The sequence below is a fragment of the Pogona vitticeps genome, chromosome 7 (assembly GCF_051106095.1).
Source record: "Pogona vitticeps strain Pit_001003342236 chromosome 7, PviZW2.1, whole genome shotgun sequence".
NCBI classification, from domain to species: Eukaryota; Metazoa; Chordata; class Lepidosauria; order Squamata; family Agamidae; genus Pogona; species Pogona vitticeps.
In genome coordinates, this window is record NC_135789.1 from 575537 (window position 1) to 596703 (window position 21167).

Genomic DNA, 21167 nt, shown 5'->3' on the forward strand with positions numbered 1-21167 from the left:
CCCTGCCCTACAAGAAGGAGAAAAGCTGAGGAGGGGGAACCGGGCTGGGTAGGAGGCTACCAGGCAGCCAAGCGGTTACCGACAACCCCCTTTTTTCCCCCCTCCTGTGTCCTTGGGTTTTGGGGAAAAGAGTTGCCAAGGCACTTAACAAGCCAGCCAGCCTCCTTTCAGGGCCTCGCTCCCTGGGAAACTCCGGGGCCAGCTGGCGCGCTCGCTTGGGAGTCAGCCCTGGCTGGCAGGCTGACCGACGGGCATGCCCCCCCTCCCAGCGGACGGGCATGATCACAAGGGGCCAGCTCCCCCTCCCAGGCGGCGGCCCCTGGCTTTTTGCCTTGGACAGTTTTCTCCAGCGGGGAGACTCCATGTCCTGCAGAGTATAAAGTGTTTTCCTGTGATCTGGGGGGGGGGGGAGTTTGCAGAGAAATGGCACAGGAGCCCCTGGAGAAGGAACAGAGAAAAACCACCGAGGAGGACTCCAAGCCAAGCGGCCAGGGACTCGGCCAGGGTGGCAGCAGGCCGGCTCCTTTCGGCACCTCCTTGTTTTGAGAAATACGGAACGCTCCTCGTCCAAGCCCACTTGGGGAAAAAAATATCTGCAGCAAACAGCCGGCCACGATTTTCTTGGGTGCCAGGACCGGCTCTGGAGTGGCTCTCTGCCTTCATCCCACTCCCCCCCTCCTCTCGCCTGCAACAATCCCCGACGTCTTCCTCTTTGGAGTTTCTCCAACCAGGCATAAAATTTCACTTCGGGTGCCCCGCGCTGGAGGGCTAGGTTTCCAGCCCAGGCAGAGAGCAAGTGGTTGCCTGGAGAGTTTAGCGATGCTCGGATAACCAGCATTCATCAAGGAAAGCCCACGTGTGGGTGCAGGGAAAAAAGAGAGAGATTTCCAACCACCTTCTCTCTCTCTCTCTCTCTCGCACACGCACGCACGCACAGACACACATTCTTTGTGTGCTCAGGGATTACGTGCATAAAAACCACAGTTGAGAAAGTCACTTTTCCAAAGCCATTTTTGGTCGCCACTTGCAACATCCCAGAAGTTCTTAGTTTATTACTAAAGCGGCTATTTTTAAAAAATTGCCCAAAACACAACTGAACAGTGACTGTTCAGAGTTGTCCTATATATAAAACTAATGCTAAATTCCTTTGCTTACAAAGCTATCCCTTAAAGCACCTCAATCTTTCAGCGCTACAAAGCCCAAATGTTTGCCCAAGTTTGGGTCACAAAACCAAAGCAAGCGGACTTGCCAAAGGCTGATGGATTTGACCGCCATACCAAAATAATAAGCAGAGTGTCTTCTCTTTTTAAGGCTGCACCGCATCTACGTGGGGAGCCAACATTTCGTACAGTGAGGCTCCAAAACACAGCTAGAACTGTAGCAGAAAAAGAGGAATCACTTGTTAGAAGTGTCCTGCATTGAGGGTACACCTTGGTTCAGCACCTTGGACAGCTTCCGTAAGGTTCAGACCAAAACTTGGAGTGAATCTGTGTGTGTGTGTGTGTGTGTGTGTGTGTGTGTGAGAGAGAGAGAGAGAGAGAGAGAGAGAAATAGAGAGAGACATGTAAAACCACGGTTACCCGGCTGCTGAAAGTCAACAGGGGCCACCGCTGCTGACTCTCAGCAAGGGGCTGGGATTCACCTCTGGGTCTCCAGGCAGGAATACCTGTCTCCAGGTGAGCCCTTGAGGGCAGGAGGAGGGCAAAGGGGGCTTTCAACGCTGGGCTTCCGTTCTCTGCCTCTGCCCAGAGGGTGCCAGAGCCAACGGTCTCCCTGGGCAGGACAGCCTGTATAGCCTTGCATGCCTCCATGGTTTGGTATGGAGGCAGAAGCTGGGAGATGGACAGAAGAGGAGTCCGTCAGATAACAGAGGCTGGCCCCAAAGTTTAAGAACGCCAACCAAAAGCACGGGCAGAGTCCTGCGTTTGAACACGTCCTTCTTGAATTGCTGCTTTGAGATTTCTTCTTCTTCTTCTTCTTCTTCTTCTTCTTCTTCTTCTTCTTCTTCTTCTTCTTCTTCTTATTATTATTATTATTACTGCTTTTCCAGCAGAGGATGTGACTCCAAGGCAGAATGCAGGCTTGCAGCCATTTGCTGGCAAGGCTCATGCTGACAAGTTACAGGGCAGGCAAGGAGGAGCGAGAAAGGCAGGCGGGCGGGGGGGGGGAAGATGGAGAGTTTGCTCCCCGTCCAGAGCAACGCTTTATGTAACACCTTCCAGCACCATTTCTGGCAGGAGTCTTCCGAGGCCGGCATCCTCTCTCGGGGAAGAAAGCTGAAGCCGCTCTATGTGCTAAGAACAGGGAAGCCAAGGTGGAAGAAAGAAGGGATGCAGGACGGCGGGGGGGGGGGCGGGGGGAGAAGAAGAAAACAACACCCCCACGCCAGCATTGCTGGGAAGCCCAAGTCAGGTTTGGCTTGAATCCCCGCGGCCGGTTTTGTTGTCTGCGGCTGGTTTTGCCCTCCCCCCGGTTGATGCCACAAGAGTGAGGGGTCTTCATGGGGGGGGGGGAGAATCAAAACTCGTCAGAGGGTGCAAAAAAGACCCACAAGCCCAACGGCAATCCAGCAGGGCAACGGCTGGGGGTTTCTTTTGTTCCCATCATAGCCGAGCAAACGGCCAATCCCACCGCTGGGCCAGGGTCATGTAACACAGCAAAGCCCCGAGTGTGGACGGAGAACCCGGTGGGTGGAAAGGGTGAGGGTGGCCCTTTGGCATCTAAGCAGGTATCGGGCATCTCATCATCATCCTCATCATCCAAAATAGCAAGCACAGTCAATCAAATTTACAAAAACATTGACTGTTATTATATAACAGATGTAAGTTTTAACCCAAAACCTAAGTATCTGTTCCATATGGGCGCAGTATGTATGCTGTTCCTAATACTGTCCTGCTGTTTTACGTAGCTCTGACGGCGTTATTTCTGAGAACTGCGAGTCACCACCACCACCACCACCACGACTGCACTCCTTTCTCTTAATGTGTTGCTCTGCCACATTTATGTCCACTTCCCCTCCAATGAGTTCAAGTCAGGGTCCTGGGTTTCTTTCCTCCCTTCGCAACAAGCCCGTGAGGTGGGTCAGGATGAGCTGAAGATTTTTGTGGCCGAGTGAGGATTTGAACTCAGGACTTGCATGTTCTAGTGCAATCCTGTCACACATGGGCCACGCTGACTTTAAGTTGGAGTGGATGGCGAGTCGGGGGTTCCTCACGAGGCCCTAAGACTGGTCACCAGCCATGCATTTCTGTCTTACTTGGGCAGGACGATTCACCAGGTGGGAGCTCTGCACAACAACCCACTTCCTGGGGGAAACGAGCGCCCTTTCTTCTCTAAGAAAACAGACCAGAAATGGGTTAGATGGAAAGCAGAATTCCTGACCCATCTGGACCAATTTCAGTGGGCGCGGCGGATACTCCCAGGGGGCTTAGAGACAGCCCCCCCCCCATCATCTCGCCTCTTCTCTCCCAAACCATACCCAAACCCAAAGTCCGCCACCCACCCTGGACAGCAGTGATGCGGCGCTCAGTGGATTACACAAAGAGTAAAGGTGGGCAGCATCACACACCCGTGGCGGCGGCTTCTCGCCAAACTGGGCAACCCAATCCAAGCAAGACGCCTCTCCGCTCAGAACCATCCCTCGGGCCCTCCTTTCACAGCCCCGTTTGGTGGCCGACAAAGCGAGCAGAAAACACCACGATCCAGAGCTCGCATCCCCTCTCACGGACATGTACGGTGTCAATTCCTGGACTTTTTTAGTCTGCAATTACTTTTGCTGTATGGTCCGTGGGAGAGTTGTGCTAAGCCTGAAGAAGTGGGATTTTATCCACGAAAGCTAGTAATTTAAATTTTAAAGTGATCCAATCAAAGGCATCACAACACACGCCTTTACACGTCAGCCCTTCACGGTTCTACACGGTGGAGGCAGCGGGTTGATCCTATTTGTCGGCAGAAATGCAGGCAATCCACAGGGCCTCACCCTGATCTGAGGGACACCAAGTGTGCAGAGGTTCCTCCTGGGAAGCACACACCACCCGATCTCCCCTCCAGCCTGGGCACGCAGAGAGTTGCGGTCGAGGGATAAACCTTCCTCACTTCTGGAGCAAGCCTGTCTCTGGATACCAGGTATTTGCCTTGCGGGGCCCTGAACCAAAGGGTGTCTGGATTGTAGCCTCCCTGAGCCAACTGGCTGGCCGCTGTGAGAAGCCAGACTTCCCATCCACCTTCAGGGCTCCGGATATTCATGTTTCCCTCCCCCCCCCCCCGCCAGCCTGGATGCGAAGATGCCTGAGGTTTCTGCAAACTCTGAACAACAACCTGGGAGTCATCCGGCTTGCCTGACGTGGGTGGGCAACAGTGCATTACAGCAACCACAAAAATACATCTTAGCTGCTCAAAGGGCCTCCGGATTAAGTGTCAGGGCATTAAGCTCTACAGGCTGAGAAGTACCGGCGAGGATCTAGGGCGCAAAGTATCTGCGGGTGGGTTTGGAAGGGGAAGGGCCACCGAGAAGCCTCGGGCGGCAGGAAAGCGAGGCAGGTGGTCTCTCTGTGGGTCAGCCCGACCAGATCACCTACCGCAAAGAGTCATAAAACTCAAGTCAGCAGTAAAATAATCAGGATGGCAATAATAATAATAATAATAAGGAGAAGGAGAAGGAGAAGGAGAAGCAGGACCAGAAATTGTTTGCATCTCAACGGCCTTGAGAAATCCTCTTGTTCCGTACACAAGCGGGAAAGGCACACTATAATTACGCCCCCCCCCAAGCCGCTTTAATCCTACCAGATGGATTTTCCCAGCGTGGCCCTGGGAAAGGAAGGAGCCGCTTTCTGGCACACAGAGAAGACCTCCTTCTCTCTCTGGCCTCACATGGGTTTGCCTTCCCTTTTGCAAGGATCGGATGGGTGACAAACAGGCCCCCCCCCGTGGCTCTGGCCGTTCGAAGAGGTCATTTTCCAGGAGACATCCCTCCACCACCGCAAGCCCGGCTGTTCTCTCCCCCCCCCCAGTTCCCTGCCCCACCCTGCCTTTCGTATCCTTTCCTCTGCCTGCCTTTATTTTATAATAACAGACGGATGAGGAGAAAGGAGGATTAGGGGCCTCAAGCCGGTTCTCAGGGTGGAGATCCGGGGAGGTTTTTGCAAAAAGAAGGTTACTCTCAGAGCGCTACCATCTCACTCTGGCTCAAACGAGGGGATGCCATTAGCACATCATTAGAAACTGAACTCTCTTATCCTACCTTGTATCATCTCTTCCTGCAGCAAGTGATCTTCTTTTGGCTTGTGACAGGTCAACAAGGGCAAGGATTTTTTACAAGCCTGATTTGAAGGGCATGCAGCTTTGAAGGAACTGTGTATCTGGGGGGAAAACACAGGAACAGCACGGAAAAAATGGCTTCAGACTGGGCCTGCCAAACTCTTCTTCCTTTTTTTTCCCCCTGGCATGGAGACAGCGAGAGAGATTCTAAGGACACGGATTCCAGCCCAAGGGCCTTGCGAGACCTTTTGCCAAATCATCCTCTAAAACTAATAAACAAGGACTTTTTTCGCTCTCCCTGCACCCACACCACTTCCACCTCGCTCCTTTTCATTCCTTCCAGCCACGCAGGTGATGTCACATCTAAAGGAAGACCTACGGGGATGTTTCCTGCCCAGAGACTCAATCCCATTCCCACCCTGTCTTGGCGCAGGAGCCTCCAAGCTGTTGAATCTGGATGGGGCCTCCAGTGGGAAGCACACAAGTCATGACTCTCTTGTTTGGGAGGCTGTTGCCAGAGCAGGGAAGGACGTCCGGGGAGGCGGGGGGGGGGGGGGCTGTTAAGAGCTGCAAGGAGTAAATAAACCGACTCTAGAGGTCTCCCTGGAAGAGGGTCCCCGTTCAAGTTTGGGAAGAAGGACTGAGCAGCAGGTTGCCTCCAGGTTGGAAGCAGGATATATATTTTCCCCTCCCCGCCTCACCCTGGTGGGGTTTGGATTTTGGCAGCTGGGGTGTACGAGGGTCTAGTTAGTTTTGTGTGACCATCACATCGCGGAACTCCGGAGGGCCCTCTTTCTGGCAGCAGAGAACCGACCCATGCAATGTCATAAGGAGAAGACACAAAAGTGGGGAACCGCAGGTCCCGAGGCAGGATCCGGCCCTCCTGACCCCCCAGCTGGGCTCTCAGGATCATCCCTCAGCTCTTCCCTGGCCTTTCTGTGTATTTTGTCCCTGCTCTCAAAGTCCCGAACATTTTCTCCGGAGGCTTGGCTGCAAGCAAGCAAGGGAGAAAAAGCTTCAGAGGAACCGACTTTAGTACTTTTGTTCCCACGTCCAGGGATGAGTCTAAACTCAAGAGGTCCCAAAGGCTGCTGGGCTACGACAGCCCTGCCCATCAGCTGGGGCGAATGGGAGTCAGAGTCCAAGGGCCTCTAGAGGAGGTCCGGAGGCTTCCAACCGGAAGGCCTCACCAACCCTCTTGCCACAACACAATGAAAGAATGGCGTCTGCAGGGCGTTTAAGACTCTTAAAATCTGGCTCCCAGAGACCATTCTCCTCCCAGGCACCTGCATCCCACCGTGGCCATCAACTGATCCCCTACTGTAGGATGATCTTTGGCTTCCATTCGGAAGCAGTCACAGCCTGGAAAGGACATATTGGCAATTATCTATTATTATTCAAAAACGTCAAAGGCAATGAAAATTATAAAAACATTGACTGGTATTATATGATAGATACAAGTTTTAATCACAAACCTACCTACCTATTATTATTATTATTATTATTATTATTATTATTATTATTATTATTATTATTATTATTATTATTTATTTATTTATTTACTTACTTACTTACTTACTTACTTACTTACTTACTTACTTACTTACTTACTTACAAAAGAAATCAGAGGAGTGGGAACAGAGATATTTTATTATTAGCAACAGTTTGTAGTTAATTGCCATGGATTACTTTCCAAACACTGTAACAAGTTACTGAGATCCATTACTATCTACGAAAAGAAGCAGGAAAGTGATCCCCAAATGCAATGCCTTAATTTGGACAGGCCCCCGTCCCCCGAATGAGGAATGACAAGGAAATATGCCCTTCCATCTTTGCAACAACTTTTTATCTGGAAGGTTATGTTTTCAAAAAGAGAGAGCAACCCCACTTTAGAAACACCCCCAGGAAGATGGGAGGGGGTTAGGGGCCCTTGGGCGAGGGAGCTGGCCAGGCCGCTGATGATCGATGGTCCAAATGGTGCAGCAGGTGAAGAAGACCGTTCCCCAAGTGATTGGGGGGGGTTGCCTGGGTGGGTTTGTGTGTGTTTCATTTTTTTCCCCTTTTCTTTTTAATGGATCGTTGTACTTTACTGCTTTGAATGAGTTTGGGTGTTGCTTATGTTTCTTTAAAGAACACAGACGTCCAAGACCACCAGGTTTATTTCCTCCCTGTTCGTGCAGAGAATCTGCACCAGCCACCGGTGAGGTTGAACCTCTGGCTTCCAGCTGGCTGTGTTCTGCCAACCCCATAAAGGGGCCAGAGCCGCTGCCACCGCCTGTCCCAAGGCGACCCATGAGGTCAGCTGGAGCTGCCAGGCTTCCCGCCCGGGGTGGCCAGCTTCTCTTTCATATTTCTTGAGCAGAAAAAAAAAGTTTGGAAAAGCTTTTCTCCTATAAATCTCAGGCATTTGGGTATCTGTCTCGTCTTTCCCTCCCCTCTTTTATTATTAGCATTCTTATTTTTAAATACCCTCCACACAGGCCAATATTACATCCTGGATTCACTGAAAGGGCTTCTTCTTTGGGCACAAACATATGTATTTCTGTCCAGCGGGAAAGCCACGGACTGATGACAGAAAGGACGGGATGGATTTCCTCCATCAAAGAAGCAATTGTACTCCAAAGCAAACAAACAAAAAAAGCCATTAAATGGGCTTTCTTGCAGGAAACCATTTTGTATTTAAATAATGATTGTTTGGGGCGGTTTCTGCATTTGTGGTTCTTACCAAGGCATCCGAAACAGGACTAAGAGACACGAGGATTGGAGGAAGCCCTAAGAGAGAGATTCCAGTCTTAGTCCCAGCTAGAGTAGACCTATTGAACCAGTGGGGCTTACTTACATTTAGCCCCACGGCTTGCCTGCTCTAATTAGGACTCCTTAGAGTGACCCTCCCGAGGAAGAGACAGAACACTCTTGTTTTCTGGCCATCCGGAGAGAAGCAAGAGGCCAAACAAGGCAAGGGAAGGACCAGGGAGAGAGAGAGAGAGAGACCTTTTATTATCCGACTCGATGGGTTCATCTTCTCTGAAAACAAACCTTTTCGGCTTTTGAAACTATTTGATTTCGATTTCTTTTTCTGGTTTATTTCACTTTATCTTATCCCCAGGGCCAAAAACTCTTATATGTTTGATGTCTGATCATTCATAGGCTTTAGAAAATATCAATTCTAACCTCCTACGATTCCCCGGCGGTTCAGAGCAGGCCGGTGATGATTCCTGATTCCACGCAGGGCCTGACTTCCCCTTTCGACCCTCCAGGCCATGCATTTCGTAAAACAAGACCTGGCCCCACAGCAAAAGAGGCCCCAAAATACAGTAATGCGTTGTTTTTTCTTTTAATGCTTGCTTTTAGCTGAAAGGCAAAAGCCTCGGGCACTGCACTGCAACACAGCCGGCTTGGCTTTCAAGTGAATTTTGACCGAGATGGAAGGAAGCTCGCCCGCCACTTTTTTCTGCAGCTGGTGGGCTTAATCAAACCAAGGCTGGCCTAATTAAAAGCATCAAGGGAGGAAACCCTGAAGGAAGAGAAAGGAAGGGGACCTGGCCTACGGACAGGCCAAAACAGACCCGGGCAGAGGGACAGAGGAATGAGTTTGGGAAAGGGGCTTCGGAGAACTGCGGCTCCCAACTCTGCGCGGTTTCAGGAGCGGTCGGTCGTTCCCCAACTCAACTTTTCCCAAATTAAAGAAGATGATGCCACAGTTGGCTCTCTCTCTCTCTCAGTCTCAATCGGATACGTGACTCCTTTGGGCTTCTTCCCCCCCCCCCCGGTCCTCCCGCCTGCCCGCCACAGGATTAGCTTTGTGGCTAGAAGGAAACACACTTTCCGCATTTCCCAGATGCCCGGAGAGTAGCTTGTGGCTGTTCTTCTTTTCTCCCTCGTTTTGGCTCACGCTACAGAAAATTCCCGAAACCACAACCTTGCAGGATGGAAGCAAATCAAAAGGAAGGCTTTTCAAACTGGCCCACACGGCCTCCTCGCAGCCTGGAAACCTCCCTCCACCCCCCACCCCACTCAACACCCCCCCGCCCGATCCCAGTAAAAAAGGCAAGGCTCCCACGGGGAGCCCAGCAATGCAGCATTTACGGGAGGCCCTTGACTCTCTTGCCCTCTCTCCTGCATGCAGCTCAGCCACCTCTCTCCATCCAGAGGATCAAGCAAGCTGCCCACTCCGGAACGCTCTCGCCAGCCCCAAAGGGGAACCAGGTCTTACCCATCGGATGGGAGGGCAGGATCGGACCTTCCTGGGCTGCTCTCAGCTGTTTCTACCTGGGAAGGCGATGATTCTTCAGCACTTCCTGGAAGTCCCTGAGGAAGAACTGATGGTTTTCTGGGAGGCCAGGTCCAGCCCGGCCATAAGGGGTAAGGGGGCCAGTGGCCTCTGGTGGCAGGCGCAGAGAGACGGTAGGCGGTGTGTGCCGCAGAGGGAGAGCTTTGGGCTGATGCTGGCTAAGGTACCCCCTTCAGGGCTGGCAGAAGATCCTGGTGGTGCTGAATTAAAATGGGCAGCCAGCCCTATGGGGCTTTTTGAACATGGAATGGGCCAGAATGTCACCTTACTATCATTTCTATCCTTTAACAGAACTTGGGAAAGTAAACCTTTGGACAGGAACTCCCTGAATGGCGTAGCCAGCGATTGAAAAATAAATACATAAATACATAAAAGGAGGTGGCTTTGATGTCTTTTAAAGTGTTACGTTGTACTAAAGCCAGGCAAGAAGCTTTAACGTTTGTTTTCTGTCAACAGAAATCATTGTAGCACTGAATTGTCATCAATGCCATTTGTTGTTCCAACAAAGTTTTACGCACGGCCCTTGCTTTTCTTATATTCGCAATGCATAAACGTCACATTTATAAAACAAAACCAGAAGCATGGAAGAAACCCTGCCTTCCCCACTTCCACTGAAAAACAAACAAAATCTGAAAAGTTTCTCTGCTGGACTGGAAAGATGCAGTTTCCCCCAAAACTAGAAACTGTACAGAGACACAATAACCCATCCTGCACACACGCCATTAAAAGCTTCTCTACTGCCCCTCCCTTTAATGGCCACCAGTGTGTGCATGTGAGAACAGACCAGTGATTTTGAAAGAGGAAAGGGTAGTTGCCCCACATTTATAGGGGGAGCTTTCCTTTTTCCCACGTCCCGTCTCGTCGAAGGTGGAAATGTAGTTCTGGGGAGACTAAGAGAGGGTTGGGGGGGAAGGTACTTTTCGGAACGAGGAGCCTATGTCAAGAATATCCTGGATTTGCAGAGGGCTGAGAAGCGCCAAGAAACTGTACCCAATAAAAAGGCAAGCTGAGTCGGGGCATTCATAAGCGGGAAGTGGACTCTGGGAGTTGGTGCCCCCACCCTCTTTCTTCAACTTGAACGGGGAACTCTGCAGCACTAATTAGGGCTATGTAAGCATACGGAAAGATATTGGAAATTGGGGTGGGGGTGAGGGAGAGGAACTTTTCCAGCCTGGACCCGACCCCAGTTCAGGTGGCTAAGTCCTGCTAAACCCGACAAAATGTTCACCCCTGTGTTTGAAAAACATCTGTCAAGAGCTGGATGATGAGCAGAAAAGAAGAGATTAATCCTCATTCAAAAGCAGCCTTGCCCAGTCTGATGAGTCAAAAGCAAGGAGGAAGAAGAGCACGAAATGCATCAGGGCCTGATCCACCAGGAAGAAGAGGCGGCACCGAGAGCGGGACCCGATCCACCTCCCCCAAAGAACCCACCTCCACAGGGCTTGGTCCTTCCCCCCCCCCAAACAGCTGTCTGGCCACCATTCTGCCAGGTCGTTGAGCTGTGTAAAGTCCAGAGCCCTTGCTTGCATTTTCCTCTGCCCTCCTCCTTTGCTATTCCTTTCATATCACCTCTCTCTCTCTCTCTTTTCTTAGATGGTGAACCTAAGTCCTTGATCTGGATCCGGTAAATAGAGAAGACCCAGCAAATCCATGGAATTTACGTAAAAGGGTTGATTCAACAATCCATCCATTTTGCTGGATTTGGGGCCCCTCTCTGTCGAGGCAGAGTCCAGAAAGAGCTCGTGGAAAAGAAAAGCAATCGCCTTTCCTTTAAGGTGCTGGTTTGGCTACCTATTCACAGGCCACCTAAAACAGATGCTCTCGCCAGGCGGGCCGGCCGACACAGAAGCTGTTCCCTGTTGCAACCCATTGGCTTTGGACTGCAGCCAGAAGCATCCCGATAAAACCTCTGGCTGAAGGAGACCATGTGGATTGCATAGACGAAAAGGGAGGAACCTGATGACTTATTTCTCATTTTATTATTCCCCCCCGGCGCCGTATATTTTAAAAAGCATTTTTTTTTTACAAATAGAATCTTCTAACAATAGCGATAAATAGATTTTTTTTGTTTTTATACATTATGTCACTGGAAACACCAACACAATCTTGGAAGTTTTTAAATTAAAAAGGAGGAGGAGGAGGAGATTTTAGTGTCTGAACATTAATTTAAAATTTCATGGATTTTGTGCATCATTTAAAAAAATTATAAAGTAACAAAAAAAAACCTCAAAAGAACACACACAACACAGACATAAAAGAGGGTCCAGACATTCACAGAAAGGGGGGGGGGGCTTATTCACATCTAGAGAAGGCAATTGAAAATTAAAACAGGAACGCTTTGGGGACTTGGGGGGGGGTGGCTCTCCCCAGCCCCCACATGGATGGCAAGGGGGAGAAGCCATCTCAAGGTGCATCGCATGTCAAAAGGGTGGCCTCTCTCCCCTCCTCCGGCCCGCCTTCTTCCCCAAACAGTTCAGCATGGGAGAATCGGTCAGCGGCCCCTCTGAGATTTGTTGTGAATCACGGCTGACGGCTCCTGCCGAGAAAAGGAGGAGGACGGAAGTCAAACCCCATCTTCCTTCCCTCTATTTTCCTTCCTTTCTTCTTTAGTTCCTTCCTTCCTTCATCTCTGCTCCTTACAGAAACATCTTCCTGGGGAGGTTTTCTTGACGAACCAGACGTGTCGTGCAAAAAAAAAAAGGGGGGGCCGCCAGAGTCCCACCTCTAGCAGTGCGTCAGTCCAGGGCCCCCCAAGACAATCGGAAGATAGCAAGTCCCGAGGCGAGGGGGGGGGGGTTCGAGAGCCTACGGCACCAACCGAGCAGCGGACGGAGAGGAGAAAGGGTGGACGGGTGGGAGTCCCAACGATTGTCGGCTATTCTTTGGGATACACCTCCAGGGAGGAGACGCCCAACCTCCACCTGGAGCAGAAGAGTCCCCTCGCTCCCTCAGGGTGCCAACATGGGCTGGGAAGCCTTTGGGGAAGGCAAGAGGGCACTGCGCCCACCCACCCCGCTCGTCTGTCCCGCGGCTCCCGAAAGAAGCTTCCTTTCCAGCCAAGGCACGGCCGGAAGTGCATGGCTTGGAAACAGAAGGCTGAAGACAGGAACGGGCAGAGCCGGGCACAGGGAAGAGTCGCTCTGCTCACGCCGCAAGCGTCCGGCTCGGGTGAAGACCTGCTGCTGTCGTCTAGCGGAACTGATCAGCTGGAGAGCATGACAGGGTTTGCCTCTTGGATTTATACAGCACTTGTCCGTTGCATGGATCACAGCCAGCCCTCCGTGGCCCGCAAGACCTACGACAATCGAAGGCTCCCCAGACGGGGTCGGTGGAGGGAATCGTCCAAGTGACGCTCCATGGTCAAATGCTGGCCTCAAGAGTCATCCCCGGAGATGCCACCCGGCAGACCGAGGAAGGCGTTCCTGGCCTTCTCCTGCCCAGGGCCCACCTTCTGAGGTCTTGCCCTCCAGAGAGGCCTCCCTGCTCCGCGAGGGGCCGCTGTCCCTTTCGGGTCTCGCTCTCCAGAACGGGCTGTAGGCGGACTATGGCTCTTGGGGAGGCAGGAGAGAGCTGAGCGCCGGAGCTCCTGCCCGAGGGAGACCAGCCACCCGGAGCGGCTTCCCTGTTAGTTAGCATTGGGGTGATTGTCCGTGTTGAGAGTCCAAGGGTTCGGAGTTCTCCCTTTGGGTTGGATCGGGTCCAGGAGCCGTCAGAGGCTTCTTGGCAGGCCACGAGGGGTCACGGCGGGCCAGAGTGGGCTGGAGTGGAGCAGGAAGGGGGTGGGTGGGTGGGAGTCTTGAGCGCAGCTCATGGAAGGGATGAGGGTCGGCTGGTTGGGGGTCACACCCCAAGCACTCTTGAGGCCGGCCGGCCTGCCTGCCGCACCAGCCCTCCTCCTGCCTCCCTCTGGCGCCTCGGGGCCCTTCCCTTCCCTGCCAAGACGGAAGCGACCAGAAGGAGGAGGGAAGGAAACGGCCGGTTAGGGTGGAGGCCTGGGCAAGCCGGTTTTGCCCGCCGGACAGTCGTCCTGCACCGTGACAAAGAAGGGGGCCTTCCGCAGCTCCCTCAGCTTGTGCTTCTTCACCGTGTGCTGTACGAGGGAAGGGGAGGAGGAGAAAGAAGTCAGTGGAGGGGAGACGTGGTCCCGAAAGACAGCCGGACAATCCTTTAGGGAGGGGACTGAGTGGAAAAATGGAGGGTGATGACCAAGGAAGGAGCAGAAAGAACCACAAGAAACAAGGATTGGGCGGGGGGGGGGGGAGAAGGGAGGATGGCAGAGGGCTGGAAGATCCATCAAGCACCCAAACACCCCGCCGCCCCCCCACCAATAATGCAGAATCGATCCATGGCTTTAGGAGTCGTTCTCCCTTTCTCTCAGCCTGGCCTCCCTTGCAGGGCGGCTCCCTCATTGCAACCACCCAAGAGAAGCAAAAGAAGGGCTAACCTTGGTGGGGTGGGGGGAGGCACGTCCATGGACTCTGGTTGGGAGGAAGGGCTAGCAGCTCTGGGCAGACAGAGAAACAGAAGAGGGGGACAAGGTTAGAAAGGACACCCGCAGGCGGGAGAGACGGCGAGATGGCCAAGGAACAGATCAGCGCATGCAAGGAAACACCAAGCCCCACAGCAAGGCATTGGGGGTGGGGGTGGGGGGGGAAAAGCCGGCCGGAGCCTCTTCCCTGGCTGCCCCAACCTTCTGCGAAAATGATTTAACTTGGTGACTTAATTAGGTCCTAATTAATTTAACATCTACACCCATCTTTGTTAACTTGAGCAATTTTAGTTTGTCTGTTTCATCAGCAGCAACGAGGGCCTAGTGGGAAGTCTGAGCCGCAGCTGAGAGCAGAAGCCAGGGAACCGACCACGGCAGCGATGGGGACGGGAGAGGAAGTCATTTCTGTCCCAATTCCCCGGCTGCTGTGAGAGGCTGAGACGGACCTTTGGCCTCTCCCTCCGCGCGACAGCCCTCGAATGCCCAACGGCCCAGGGGGCAGACTTACCAGGTGGGGCAATGGCTGATCTGATTGTTCCAGGTGGATTTTGATTTCTGGACAAGAGGAATCTGCAGACTTCCTGGGGTCTGGTTGAGGGGAGCGAGAAGGACCTGGAAAGGTGGAGACGGGTGGGGAGAAGGAGGGAAAGAGGCAGAAGCTGTGCTGACGCGAGAGCCGCCCAGGATGGAAGGAAAGGCCCTGCCTCGTCTCTCCAAGGAGAGCTTGGAACGGTTTTTGTTTTTGGACAAAGGGGTTCAAGGAAACAACCCCCCCCGGACTCATTTGGAGGGGGAGTGATGCATAAGTAAAATGAGAAAACAAAGGCTCAGACTTGGAGAAATGCAGTTTTAAATGATGTGCATGAATTTCCCTGTCGGGAGAAAGTCATCCAGCAAGTCTGGCCACTGAATACAAAGCGCAGGCAGGATGAAGACAGAGGGAGGGTTGAGAGAAAGGCAAGGGAAAGGCGATTTCCCCCCTCTCGGGAGGGAGAGGCGACCCAGCAAAGCCCCGGCCAAGCCCGCTCTCAGCGTCACGCACAGGTCGATGCATGTTGCCAGCCTCAGCTAATCCAGAACCGCCGCCCGGGCGTCCAAAGCCGCTGAGCGAAAGGGCCACCCCCTTTGTTCATGCACATGAAGGGGGGAGGTTGGGGAGAGGCGGCCACTGTGAGAAAGCAGCCCCACGGCGAACGCTGGGGGAGAGTTCCTGAGACCCAGGCCAGCAAAGGTGGGCCTCCAAGCCCTGCCCTTCTGCTCTCAAGCCTCGCTTCCCGGGGGGCAGGCAAAACGGGACAGGGGGGCAGGCGAAACGGGACACGGACGGCCTCCCTCACAGGGGTGGGAGGGACAGCAAGCTCAGACGAGGCCATGGGCTTCTCCAAAGAGGAAAGGACACAACAGGGAAAGGCGGTCGAGCTGGGGTGCGAGGAAGAACAAGGCCGGCAGCCGGGAGGCCAAGCCCACTGGCTATCTGCCTCATCCGCACCTCTTTGCTGCCAAACTCACATGGCCCCGTAAGGAGGAGGAACCTGACAGTCACCGCTGTTGTTATCGCGGCTTCCATAATTTGCACAAAACTGCACAGAGACAGACAGACACACACACACACACGTGCACACAGCAAGAACTAGCTAATTATGAAGAAAGAGGCGAAGAACCCATCGAGAGCTTGAAAGAGCGGAAGCCCCATGAAACTCCGGGTAGCGATCCTCCCAAGTTTCATGCAACATCACTATGAATTTGGCCTTGCAAGCAAGCAAAAAAGAGGAGAAGGTTTGACTGTCCCCTCGCCCTCGCCTGCAAGGAAGAAGCCAGGGGAGATTTAAATCCTTAAGCGCAAGACGCTGAGGGACTCTGCCGTCCCCTCGAGGCATCTTCTCCCCGGCACGAGAACCAGACAAGAAGCACACGTACCCCATGAAAGCTTAGGGTTGGTGGGTTTTGGGGTCCCCCCCCTTGGGACCAGCTGTTTTATTTAGTTGGCATGTTGTCATTTTTTAAAATATATGTACACTGCCCAGAATAGTGCCGTGCATCAACGACATACATAGACAAATGAGTAAATAAATAAATAACAGGATTGGTACAAAAGACAGGGATGAAAAAACCGAACGCCTTCCCTTCTTCCCTTCGTGAAGCGAAGCACATGCACCAAGCGAGCGAGCACAGAAGGCCCCGCCTGATTGACCCGCAGGATGCAAACAAATGATGCCATGCTTTTTGGCTTTGCTGCCAAGCCCATGCAATAAATAAGACAACAGCTACTGGCATTTCCTGCAACTCGTGGAAGGACCAACCCTGAGAAAGCGCGAGAACGACTTTGTGAGCAAACAAGCCAAGTTATCTTGAGATGACCTAGAAAACCAAGTGTTTTTTTAAAGGCGGTTTCTCGTCCTCGCCTCCAACCGAGGACCCACATTGCAAAAGTGTCTGGAAACCATCCATACCTGGAGAGCTGCCTCCGCTGGTGGTGCTGAGGCTGTCATCCAGCCAGGTGCTGTAGATGAAGGAGTCTCGCTTGTGGGGGGTTCCTGACGAGGACTGGCTCTCCTGCGGGGGGGGGGGGAGAGGCACAGAAAGGAAAGCATAATTGTCTATGTGGGGAGAGAAGAGAGACTATGCCTTCCTTTGGTATGAGAGAAAACACCTCCTCCATCGCACATACACCCCTTAACCCTTTGGCCCACAAATGCTACAAAGGAGATCTCTTCTTCGGCATCAAAAGGCATTTTAAATATTCTTGGAATCCGGGATCCATCCGGGCAGCCTACCGTTCCATGGATCCTCCCCCTTCCCTTCTCAAAAAGACAACCTTCGTTAAGCATTATGGGATAGAAAAAGTCCCAAGGCAGGGCACTGTTATTTCTCTGACGGGAAAGCTTCTGCTCCCCCTCAACCCCCTTTCTAGAAAGGTTGTGGGACAATCCCTTCCTGATAAACCAGAAAAAAATATCTCTCTCCTGCATGGGACGGGGGTGTCTCCTCCCCCACCCCCCGGTGATACTTTTACCTTTAACCACGGGATGTTCTATTTGGAGAAGGAAAAATGGTCCTGCCTGACGCTCTCTCAGGCCACAGCCAGCCACAATAATATCATGGAAGCAACACCTTAAAATCACGAAACCCCACACTGCAAAACTGGAGGGTCTGGATTTCTTTGCTTTATTCAAAACTCTCCGGGCCTTCTTCGACTCACTTCTCCATTTCCTGCAAGCTGCTTCGAACGTCTCCACAGTGACAGGCAGGCAGGCAGGCAGGCAAGATGTCAAATATTTGATATTTAAGGAGAGCTGCAAATAAGTTGGGCCTTCACACTGGATGAGCACCCCTCCGTCCCACTGCTCCCTATCGCCCATCCTAGCCCACGGGTTTTCAGGAACCGAGCCTCGTCCTTCAGAGTCGCTCACCATCCCGGGGTCGTCATCGTGTCCCCCCTCTTGTTCTTCCACCACGCTGCCGAAGCTGCTGGCGCTGGAGGAGGAGCGCGAGAAGTCCCGGACAGGGTCCGGCTTGGAGGCAGCAGGATCTCCCCTGCGAGGAGAGAGAAAAACAAGCCCCATGGGAGGAAAGATGGCCCTCTGTCATGCCTCGGCCGGCCGGCCTGACTTTGTAGCCAGCTTCGGCTAAAGGGAGCCATGTTTTTTTGACAAGGTGTACTGCTTCGGGGCGGGCGGGGGCGGAACCTCTGCCATGAACATAACACTGATTTCTAGTCCATAGCAAACTCCCCTGCCTTTGCTAGACCGCTGTGTGCGTGTACGTGGGGCGGGGGGGGGGCTGACCTGTTCTTGGTGGTCGGCATCTCTGGCGAGCTCTGAGGGGACGGGTTCTCAGACTTGGGCTCCTGAGAGATGTGGCCGCCGTCTGGGGTCTTCGGAGGCCCAGTGGGGCTCTCCCTGTAGGGTGAAAAAAAGACAGAGGTCAGCTTCCTTTTTTCATGCCCTAATCCAAAATAAGGAAAAAGAAAGAGAGACAGAGATATAAACCCCAGTCTACAAGAGGGGCGGAGACGCTACGGTCTTCCCGAGATGGCCCGACACGCGTCTGGCCCCTTCCCCCCCCCACACACACACCTTTTCTCTTGCACCTCCTGAATGTTCTCGATGCCGATGGCACTGCTCCGCCGGGAGCTGAAGGGCCCGGACTTTTTCCGCGTCGGACTCTTCCCAGGAACGATCAGAGACTGCAAGAGAGGGGAGCCCATCAGGCAGAAAGGCCACATTTGGGGGAAAGGAGAGGCGTCGGGGAGGGTGGGGCGGGAAAGCAGCACACGCCCAGGGAAAGAAGGGATCAGGACCAGCAGCTCCCACTGAGCGGACCCTGAGAAGGGCTCTCGCCTTCATGTCTTGCTTGGGGGGGGGGCCCAGCAGCAGCAACTGGCTGCCCGCTGGGTGAGGCAAAGAGGCCTTCGGGCTCCTCCAGCATCTGCCCTCTGCCTACGTTCTTGTGCTGCTCGAGGTCTCCTTTTTAAACAGGAGAGTGCCTTCCGGTGGCCTCGGGCACTGCTATGACCTTGGGCATCTAATGGCAGTACTGAACTGCAACTATTTCCACCCCCTTTCTCTGTAAGAAGGCTGCATGGGCTCAGACCGGCAGGTCCCATAGATCCCAAGGGAGCCCCTGGGAACTCAAACCCCCAGCGAATGCAATGGAAGGTGAGCCTCAAGACATGTGCACTCACTCGGCCTCATCCTGACACAGGGGGCTCAGCTGAATCCTACCATCCACTCTGGGGGCCACTGAGGCGGGCAAGGGAGATTGGCGCATGGTATCTAAGGTGCAATGGGCAATCCATAAGTGATGGGAAAGGGGGGAAGGAGGGAAGGAAAAGGAAGGTGGGTGGCAAGTGGGGGGGGGGTCAGGGAAACAGAAAAATCTAACAATAGCAGTACAAAGGGGTGTCACAGGACGGCTCACAGTTCACCCCATCCTTCTCCCACACTTATGCTCTATTTTATTTTTAAGCCGATCCCAAGGAAAACCAGTACTTTTTGTTGAAAAGGAGGATGTCAACAAAAACAGTCATTAACATTACAGCGGGGGGGGGGGGGCTGAGTGGGAGAAAATCAGCAAGGAATGATTTTAAGCAATTCAACTGGGTTTATTTCTCCCCCTTCCAGATTTTAAAAACAAAATCCAAAGCGCAATTATTGCAAGGAATATCTTTATGGCCAATGGAGAAAAAGCCACAAAGTCGTGAGCCATCTCTTCAATTAAATTAACTGAAAGACTTCTTCTGAATGTTGAATGGGGGCGGGGGTGGGGGTGGGAACCTAGCAGAAGGCGACCCAGAGAGAGAGGGAGGAAAAGAGGCAGAGGTGTAAAAGAAAAACGAAGAACAGGAAGTTTCAGATTTTCAAGACAGTCTACACAGTTTTTCACCCCACTTTTTCCTTGGCTTTAAAAACACTGTTCTTGATTTTGCTAATAATCCATCTTGAAGAAGTGTTTTGCTGAACCCAAAAATTTGCTCACTTTGACTCTGTGGCAATCAACTCATATCTCTTTTGACTGGCACGTTCCTCTCATTTCTATAATTCTTCCTTAGGTTTAGAGTAAGAATTTGGCTGATAATCAATCCGGGGGATTATGGGTGTTGTGGTTCCCCAAAGGTCAATTTCGCCGCCCCCCCCCCAAAAAAAAACTCTGAGAAGGAGTAACATTTCACCCAGAGAAACAAGACTGGGAGTGGATGGGGGAAGTTGGAATCCAGCATGCCAGTCCGTGGGAAAAGTACGGGGGGTGGGGGGGGAGGTGAAACCAGAAAACAAGAGGCAGAAAGAAAGAAAGAGAGAAAGAAAAACCAGCCACCTCTTCTATCGTTCCTATTCCTATGGCGCTGCCTCGGCGTCCATGCCTACTTGATGCTTTCCCGGGGACAAGCAATGACTGGCAAGCAGGCGGAGAGAAGCGAGCGCAAGAGCGTGGGAGAAACGGGAAAAGAAAGAAGAAAAAAGGCAGATGGGGGGGAGGAGAAAGGAGCAAGAGAGAGAGAAAGAGAGAGAGAAAAGTCATGCAAACAAAATGGCGCTCGGTCATCATCACAACGGCTCAAATGTAAAGGCGGCGGCGGCTGGGCCAAATCTGCTTTGAACAAAGTGGGGTGGGGAGTTTGCAAGGGTCCCACGGAGAAACCAGCCCAGCGCGGTTCGGGGGGGGGGGACAGAACGGTGTGTGTGTGTGTGTGTGTGTGGATGGCCTTTGAGGGGAAGGAAAACCGGGCGGGTCGCTTTCCTGATGTGGACTCAAAAGCCAGCGTTTGGGGCCTCTTCTCCTCCTGGACTGGGTCTCTCCCCCATGCCAGTCCAGTCCAGCCTCCAAGCCCTCGAAGGACCCGTGTCACAGGCTGCGTGTTACGACACCTGGGTTGTCCGGGGAGGGAGAGGTTATCCCCATTTCGCCAACCGTGTGTGCCCCCCCCCCGGTTCTGGACAGTCCCACCGTACCTGGACCTTGTCTGATGCCCGAAGGGGGAGACCCACCGGGGAGGGGGGAAGCAGGGATCTCCAGGTGAGTCCGAGACCTTACCTGGTAGGGGTGTAGCTGGGGGCCTCTTTTGCCCTTCCAGGGGCATCTCACTGTCAGTGGAAGCACCGGCCACGGGGGCTGCTTAACTCATTGGGGTTGATGAATTCCCCGGAAACAAACACTGAAATCCTGCACATACCTGTCCTTACAGCCGCCGCTTCCCCACCACAGAAGTTGGCACATTCTTGGGCACTCAGAGAAGCCAGAAGAGAAAAACGGGGCATGGGCTGATCTGTGCCAACGCCAGCCTCTGCCTGCCTGCCCCCCCCCATCCCAGCCATGCCATTCCAGGGTTAGAACGTGGGCGCCATCGTGTGGCCCCTCTGCCACATTGCACCCAACTGCCCGCCTTAGCCTTAGAGAGAGTCTGGAAACCCTGGCTTTGCAGGACTACAACTCCCAGAATCCCCAACTTCACTCCACCCCTGCCCACCTTGGCATTTCCCTTTAACGGACTGTGCAGGAGCCACAGGGCCCGGTGGGGTTCACCCCGGGGCAAAAGCTCTCTCAAAGGAAGGCTTTTTTTTAGCTCAAAGCTTCATCAGCAATCCTGTCTCAAAAATACTCAACTTTTGGGTTGTTGTTGTTTTTTTGGAGGGG

At 52.9% G+C, this 21167-nt stretch overlaps 1 protein-coding gene across 11 annotated transcripts in view; it reads right to left on the reverse strand.

Annotated features, from left to right (window-relative positions):
* Positions 1–5244: 5244 nt before the first annotated feature.
* RAP1GAP (RAP1 GTPase activating protein) overlaps positions 5245–21167 on the reverse strand; it is a 53455-nt gene continuing 37532 nt past the window's right edge. For 5 of the 11 annotated variants that reach the window (XM_078379504.1, XM_078379501.1, XM_078379503.1 and 2 more), the window contains 7 exons: positions 19851–19928; positions 18113–18222; positions 17822–17935; positions 17447–17570; positions 16487–16589; positions 13992–14051; positions 11508–13637 (listed from right to left, as the gene is read on the reverse strand). In XM_078379504.1, coding sequence (XP_078235630.1) covers positions 13177–13637; positions 13992–14051; positions 16487–16589; positions 17447–17570; positions 17822–17935; positions 18113–18222; positions 19851–19928 — 1050 coding nt within the window. In that variant the 3' untranslated portion in view covers positions 11508–13176. Of the gene's footprint in view, positions 5358–11507; positions 13638–13991; positions 14052–14544; positions 14649–16486; positions 16590–17446; positions 17571–17821; positions 17936–18112; positions 18223–19850; positions 19929–21167 lie in introns of those variants that run through there. The other 6 variants (XR_012080520.2, XM_072977434.2, XM_072977439.2 and 3 more) reach the window with 6 other exon arrangements.